Raw genomic sequence first — 8,759 nt, forward strand, 5'->3', positions numbered from 1 at the left:
TAATCTAATTAAATAAAAAAATATCAACTTATAAATAAATCCCTTCTCTTCATTGTGAGGATATCAAAATCAAAAGTTAAAAAAAATAATAATAATCTCGTAACAAGAAAAAAGACCAACAACGAATGTCACCCGATCAGTAGGCAAGTGGGACTTACCATGTAATAAAATTATAAATAAAATCTAACTAGATTAGACATAATAATGTCCAATGCTATCAGATTTTTATTGTAGCTGTTAAGGTGACACATTATTGAAAATAATCTCTTTATTTTTTCATAAAATAGTAAGGAGTCAATTGAATAGAATAAAAAAATTAAAAATAATTTATACACATAAAATTCTAATTGGGCAGAATGAAAATACAGAAAAACGTATAGTTCAAACACTTGGATGGTACGTTAGCTGGTTGAGGGAATGAGGTTTGGCGACCAAAGTTGACCTCACGCCCATCTGTATGAGAATTCAAATTTTCTTTTTCGATGCTTAAAACTTTGACGGAAAAGCGAAGAAAAAGGAAAAAAAAAAAAGAATAAAATAGAGTGTAAACGTGGTTCACAAAAAAATAAAAAGTTGACCAATCAAAATGCAAGAAATTAAAATACCAGGTAACTGGCAATCAAGTTACCAAAATGCATAATAAGTAAAAAGACTATATGATATCTGCAACTAAAAGTACTTCAATAGTATATGAAATTATGCAACTGTCTTCCACAATGTAATCCATTTTGTATGCTCTTCATTGCTATAACACCAGAATAGAAGACTATCCTGGGAAGCTTCTCATCCTAAAATCACAGCCTCGGGGTCATTAGGTGGATTAAAGAAAAAACTCAACGGTAGTAGATGGAAATTTGAGGAATGTCAATATCATTGTCTTCATCGTCCTCGCATGCCACCACCACATCCAAGTGGGATCGGTAGGGAGGCAATTCTGCCTTGGCAACTTCTCGAGCCACATCCACCACCTTCTTGTCCAGTCGCTCTTTGTGCTTGGGAAACATGCTGTTGAAGAGCAGGCAACTTCCGTAAGATATGCTGTAAGCATTCAACCCCTTATCTTTGAGCCACTGGATGAGTTCCCTCAGAGTGGGATTGTCTCTCAAGATCCACCTGTCCCATACAGTCCAGCTCATCTCCCGGTGCTTCATGACCTTGGGGGGCACCGGCTCAGCCATGGAGAACAAAGGCAGTGCTAAGTTTGCAAATGTATTTCGATAGTCCTCCACTTTATGTGCTCCATCTAGAACCTTATATAGCTCAAGGCAGACAAGGCCTGTAGCCATAGCCGTGGAAGTGGCAATTGCTGGTATGATTCTTCCAGCTATAAACTTGGCTTTAAGCTTATCCACCTCAGGAATGCTATAGTTCCTTGCCCTCATGTTGGCAAGCGCAGCAATAAGATCCATGTGATAGTTTGTATCATCATCCTGCAAGTTCATGAAATTAATTTAACATCAAACAGCAGTTTGCTAAAGGCTTAACTGACACAAAAATACCTAAATTCTTAATGTGTTAAAGGGGCATTTGATCCTTAAAAAGAAAATCCTACTCCAAAGGAAGTAAAAACCTCAAAGTTAGTTTCCTACTAATTAGTCCTATTGAATTGAAAATTTTCCACCAATCACAGCCACGCCAAGAAGCATAACAACAGACAACTTCGACCAACTGTCTATCATAATTGCTACAAAAAGTTTCGGGAGATAAGATCAATATATAATCCAGAATAAAGATAAGCCGAAAAGGATACGATTATAAGATATCACAACAGAGAAGACATGGGCAAACCTTTTCAAATTGAATTGGTTTCAACCTGAATCCTGATGGCAGATTGTTCTTGCAAAGCTCTAACTTGTAAAATAATTCATTAATCATGGCTTCATCATTCACGGAGGCAGTGGAGAGACTAGTATCCTTCTCATCTGTGTTAATTTTAACACCTTCCTTTGGCTGAAAATCTGGGACTATAACATTCTCGATTGCCTCAGCCAACATCTTCGGATTCTTGACCTGGTCAGGGACTGCGATACCGAATGTCTCAGCTCTAAGTATAGATGCTGCCATAATAAAGTGGAGATGGCTAGGATCAGTAGATGAAAACTGAAGTGGATGCGGGAATCGCTTTGGAGCAGACCAGAAGGGAGCCCCAGTACTGGTTGCAGCATCTTCAGGGAATGTATATATTAACTGCTTCACCCGATTAACAAAATAGTCCTCAAATCTAAGTACACAAGAAGGATAACGTCATTATCAAAAAAATAAAAACATGACTAGAAGCTAATGCAAACAAAATTTTCCTCAATCATCTAGAGTACTACCTTAGGCGAGCCCATGCCACACAATCCTGGAATGTCTCACATTTTTCACGGTCAAGGCACTCCAAGATGCGCTCTAAGTTATCCTTAGCCTGAGCATCACCAGCATCTCTCATTGAAGCGGCATATTCAACTGGGTTGGACAAATAGGCGTTCACTTCAGCAGGAGTTTTCTCGAGCAAGCCCTCAAACTCAGATCGAGCCCATGTCAAGCAGTGATCAATATTGTGTGGAAATGAATGCACAGTGCACATGGGTGCTTGTTTCTCAGGTGGGTCTCTCGAAGCACCATAGTTCTCAGTTAGATGAGGAATCACCATCTGGGTGTTGCATTTAGCACCAAGAGTTCCTGATTCAAGAAGTGGTTTCTGGAAATACAAGCACCTCTGATCAACATACAGCCTAGCATTGACATTATCTAATGCATTAATGACCACTGTTAGGTTCTCCCAGAAGGTGTCATTAAACACATTCTCAGTTTCAGGACCCACACGATTTTGCAAAGCTTCAATCTTGAGCTGAGGATTTATAGATGCAGCAGCAGAAGCTGCAACAGTTGATTTAGCCTGCCCAATGTTCCAATCACGGAACAAAAACTGCCTGCTGAGGTTGCTCTTCTCAATTACATCATCATCAGTGATAGTTAGCTTGCCTTGACTGCCACATGAAACACCCATCAATGCTACATTTTTCAGGAACTCACAGCCTAAGGCCCCAGATCCAACTATAAACACTTTTGAATCCTCCAGCTTCTTCTGAAGTTTGGAGCCAAATACCGATATTTGTGCATCATATCGGCTATTCAATGGTTTAAAATCACTGGGGTCCAACGGTTCAGCAGGAAGGGACTCCACTGAGTCAAAATAGAAGAACTGTTGAAAACAAAGTGATCTAAGGTTAATTTTCCACTAAAAATGGAGTTGAAAGGCAGTCAGTAATATATATCGGCTGTGAAAGATATCACAAATTAAATAAAGTTGAACAAAACTGCCCAGATTAGGTTCCTGTGAAAAGCAATTGAGTGGAGAAGGTGCCAATACACCCTCTATGAAACAAAAGAGGTCTACAATTCTCACAAAACCAAAACTGCCTAGTCTCACAGATTATTGTTAAGAGGTGCTTAAAACTTCAAACTAGGTTCATCGATTTGCCACTGATTAGACTTAAAATCCCAATAGCATAAGCAAGAAGGTGTACCTTGTAAGTGTGGCAATCATACATGCATGTGTAGATAGATAGTCACACACACACAATGACACAAACATATGAGAGAGAGAGAGAGAGAGAGAGAGAGAGAGTAGTTTCTGCCAACCTGAAAAAGAGGGTGAAATTTTCCAGAACATGCCTTGACAACCTCTTGTCCCACAATTCCTCCAAACATGGCAGCCATGGGATTCAATACTGCCCTGGAACCAAAGGAAAAGTGCCTCAGAAGTTTTGGGTTAATATCTTCAATTTTTCCCTCTCCAAGGCACTCATTGACGTTAGCAGCAATAGATGTGAGCTTCTGAGCATCTTCTTCTGATCCAGCCACAGGGAAGCGGCCTAACTCAGAAACAAACTTATCCAATGCTTGGAATGCTATGTGTAGGATAGGTGGATGGTCAAACTTTGAGAAATCACTCAGAAGAAAATCACCAGGATCTTTAAGAGCTTCTCTCAATGGCTTGAAATTCAACACCTTGGGCTGTTTCACTTGTGTGACAATGCCACCTTTGAAATACGTACCAAAATTAGTGGTGTCCTCCTCAAGTGTAAATGAGTACGGCCTTGCACTTTTAATCTTCCTCGGCTTTCCATCATTGAGCTCTGTCATTCCATGAACTTCAGAGAACACAACAAGATCCCCATCCTGAAACTCAAGCCTTTCATCATCGACACATGATACTAGGGCAGGGTTGTCATTGCTGATGGATGCTATTATACCCGTATGTGGATCCTCACCATCAACATCAAAAACAGTAAACTCAGGACCAAAGTCACAGAAGACAGAACCAAAAAGGCCTCTTACTTCAGTCTTGATGAAGGAAATGGGAGGCCGATGATTATGGCAGTAGTCATCAAACTCAAAGGCTTTCTCAAGACTTATATCAGTGAATACAACAGCCTGCACCGGTTAGAAAATAACCAACTAAATGCAAGATGAAATAAGCAATATACATAACACGAGAGAACACAGAGGGCACCATGAAAACTTTAGCCTAGACTTTACTAGTTAAATTTTATTCTTCCAAGTGTCCAAATTCCATAGCCTCTGGTCTATTAGCAAAGTTCTAGCAAAACAAATTGTCATCAAATTACATTTCTATCCAGCACTAGAATTCAATGCTAACAAGAGAATCACTGAAAGACTAAACCTAGAAGTGAGGACATAGGCCGAGAACTAGATCCATCAATCAGTAACTTAAAGTGGAGCAAGTACCTGGAAATGAGAAAGTTGTTGTTTGGCCAACTTTGTTGTCAAGGTGGAAATGACAACAGCATTGTTGAGCTCCTGCAACTTCTGAACAGAAGCAAGTGCTCTGTTCTTACCAACATCATTCTCAGAGAAAACAAAATTACTGGACAAATCCCACAACTCCACCACTCCTTCATCATGCAAGGTCACAGACTTGACACCAGCAAGAATGAGATTCTTTGCTGCAAAGAGTAAAAATTATATTGAAGCAAGCAAAAATAGGAAATCATAAACTTGACATTGCAGATATAAAATTCAAATGAAATTAATTGGAATTTATAAGCTCCATAAGTGGGTTTATATGCTTGTGACATGTTAATTGCAGATTAACTTAATAATTCAATGCCTTTTATTTATAATTAGACGGACACATGGCAAGCATATAAACCTGCTTGTGTGGTTTTTAAACTCCATATTCAGTGCATAAGACAATAATCCATAACAATTATACAACTGTTTACTACATGTTACAAAACAATAAAGGCACGTTTTAAACTGAATACACAGATATTGCAGATTTTTCCGTAAACTCTCAGAATCCTATTAACAACAGAATTAAACTGATTGTCAACCAACAATGCTATAATTAACTTTAAACAATAATAACACAAAGCACAAATGCTGCATTAATGAAATTAAAACCTCTAAAATATTTAAAAGACACAGTCAGCATGCAGCACAAAAGCACATTGTTCAAGAACGCAAAATTAAACATCATCATAATAGAGTCAATTGATATTCACAAGAACGTGAAAGAGTTCAACTCTAAAAGGCACGGGACAAGCAAAAAAAGAGTTTGAAGAGTAGGAAAAAATCAATACCAATTTCAGCACCGAGACCATTCATCCCCGAGATAAGGATATTGGAGGCAAAAAGAAGCCTCATCGTCTCACGGCCATACACAGCGAGCTGCCGGCTGTGCAGATCCTCATCAATATCATTGTGGTTAGCGTCGCCCGGAGCCATGATCGTCGGCTCGAGCACGCTACCACTACTGTGGTTACTGCTGTTGTTCCCTATGGCTACAGTGTTGTTATTAGCCGTCAAATCGGCGGCTGCCGCGGCAGAGAAGCGATGCTTCTTGATCGGCGACGTGACAGCTACGTCTTTTATGTTGTTGCTGTTATTGTTGTTTTCACTCTCTCCTTCTACAACCTCTCCTTCACCTGCTCTCTTTCTAGGAAGCATATAGTGCAGTAAACTGCCAAAAAGCCACGAAACCCCGCAAAAATTACCGTCAATACCACAAATGAACACAATTTCTTATTATCATCCATACCAAACATTTCAACCAAAGATCGGTGAACCGTAACCCTAATTTTAACATGATTATTCTTTCATTCCTATTTAACCAATTAAAAGAACAGATTAAACGTACCGATTAGGACTCTGATTAAGAAGAGAAAGGAATCTGAGGGAAATAACAAGAGCGATACAAGCGGTGAGAATTCTTGTTCAGAAAGATTATCGTTCAAGTGTGGCGAGGAGATGAGAATGGGAGGTTTCGAGGGGTTGATATAGGGAGAAAGAGGGAAGGGCATTTATGGATTTGCAAGAAAAAGAGCAAAAACAGTTTTCTCGCTTAGGGTTTTGAGTCTCTGCCAAACATCCTTCCTCTCTCTCTCTACCTTCCATCTTTTGAGATGGAAGAGAGAGGAGGATAAGTTTAGTGAGGTGGAGACGTGGGGCCGTGGCTGCAAGCCAACGGCGAATGATTCAATCATGGAAAGAAACGCAAATTGTGGGAGATTTTTTTGATTGAGGTGATCCGTCGTCGTTTTGAGTCTCGAACATCACAAAACTATACGAAATTAAATCAATTTCCATTTATAATAATCCTTTCATAAATGAATTATTCAAACTAAATGGATTCATTTAATACAAGTATTATATATTTAATTATATGAATATTACTTAAATATCAAATTACAAATTATCATTATTCTATATATTTATTTAATCAAAACAAAAATAAGTTTATGAATGTAATTAATTTTATTAAATAGAAATTATGAATCAATCAATTTTTGCAACAAAGTAAATTTATATTCGATGTGTACTTAATTAATATACTTCATGAATATTAGCTCAAGTAAAAATATTTATAAAAATAATATAAAATATTACAAATGATAAAACTAAATAAAATAATATCTTATATCAAAAGTGCAGATACCGATTAAAAATATTATTGAATAGAGATCACTAATTTATCCAATATTAATTTATAAAAGTTTTATTATAATTATATTATGTCATGTAACACATAGAATAAATATATTCATTTATATTTTTTAAATTATCAAATTTATTTTACATTTATTTATATAACTGTTAATACTTTATGTTCTATGAACAAGTTTATTTGATTCACATATATATTTATTTTTAAGCTCCACGCAAGGTTGACACTTAGGAAGAATAATGATTGAGTGTAATCGTTTTGGTGTGTACCCAATTGCACATGATGATAACTCTTTTTCACCCTTTTAATAATCTAGTAGAGGAAATTAACCTTTTACCATTAACCATGATTTTTTGTTTTTCAGAAACTCTTGAGTCAATTCAAATAAATATTAAATAAAAAAATCTTTAGTCAATTTATAGCTATCTCATTTCAATATTTCTCTTTTTACCACTGAAAATTTACCATTGTCACAGTCCATGATGGTAGCTATGGTTTACATTTTAAATTTGGAATTTGTAAATAGTGTTGTGGTTTAACACTTTTCTTACCTTTTTTTTTTTTACTCTACATTTTATCCATCACCGACAGCCACAATATTTGTTATTTCATAAAATGTGTCGATATTCTTCTTTGTTGCTTCCCTACACATCAGTTTTATTTATTTACAACATTACCTATTTCCGTACTATGAAAAAAAAAATCTCCACAATATAGAATCTAGATCGTTGGTTAATAGCATCCAAATTCAATGTAATAAATAGAAAGAAAAATGGACTTGTGATGGTGGTCATGTCACGTCTCAAAATCATAGATATGACATGATCATATTACAGACTGTTTTGATATTTTTTTAATTATTATTCATATAAAAATCTTAAAAGATAAAAAAAAATCGTTTTTTTTTAAATTAAAGATAAGATAAAGGTAATCTAATGCATATGGTACAGATGGAGGTCTTAGGTTTGTAAGGCTGTTTTTATTTGCATATGCCTGTTTTGTGGGTTAAGGCTGAGGGAAAGTAGCCATAAAGAACTTGGGATGCTTTTGGAAATTGACATCCAAGTCTCCCCATCTCCAAATATTCTCTCCAACCAGTGTAACCACTGCACAGGAAAACATCCCCCCAAGACCACATGTCATGGTTTTGTGTCTTTTGCAGTGCTTTTGAATGTTTTTACTTTTGTTTATTTCTCTGGCTAAAGATGCTTTTGGCCTTTTTCTTTAATTGCCTCCTAAGAAGAATTTCGATCTTCCTTTCTTGTCATGGCGTTGGAAGGAACCTGTTCTTTCCTTCTGTAACCTTTTCCTGGTTAGGATGCTCTGCGAATCTATAATATAAAAGTCAAAGAAAGGAAGTGAGAGGGAAAATACATAAAAAATTATAAATCAGGGAAATGGGCAATGGGCCAAATCTCTATGTTGGGCTACAACCCATGGGCCAAGCCCAAAAACGAGAGATCCACATCGAAAACCGATTAGATTGGGAGAACGTAATTCGTAATACTAAGCATAGAACAAGATATTCTAATTGACTTCGGACTCTCAAATAGCTTATCAGAAACATAATCTAATCAAAGCCTGACTTTTATGGATTACATTGTCACGCTACAATAACAAAACCACGAAATACCACCTTTCAATTGTTGGTCTTGCAATCATATGTGGTAGTTAAAATTAAATTTTATATTTATTAAAATTAATATTTTAAAAAATATAAAAAACTTTTTAAATGGATATATTATCTTTATTTTAATGTATATAAAATTTGGGTCTCGATCTTATTAAATTTGTATTACTA

The 8,759-nt window shown here is 36.3% G+C and overlaps 1 protein-coding gene across 1 annotated transcript; it reads right to left on the reverse strand.

The window, feature by feature from the left end:
* Positions 597-6,074, reverse strand: LOC18591005 (ubiquitin-activating enzyme E1 1). Its single transcript, XM_018127673.1, is given in 7 exon segments — positions 597-1,430; positions 1,789-2,221; positions 2,319-3,187; positions 3,628-4,422; positions 4,738-4,955; positions 5,595-5,984; positions 5,987-6,074. Coding segments are annotated over 7 exon segments (3,375 nt in total). The 5' UTR covers positions 6,060-6,074; the 3' UTR covers positions 597-833.

This window comes from Theobroma cacao, chromosome 9 (assembly GCF_000208745.1).
Source record: "Theobroma cacao cultivar B97-61/B2 chromosome 9, Criollo_cocoa_genome_V2, whole genome shotgun sequence".
In the NCBI taxonomy this organism is placed as follows: Eukaryota; Viridiplantae; Streptophyta; class Magnoliopsida; order Malvales; family Malvaceae; genus Theobroma; species Theobroma cacao.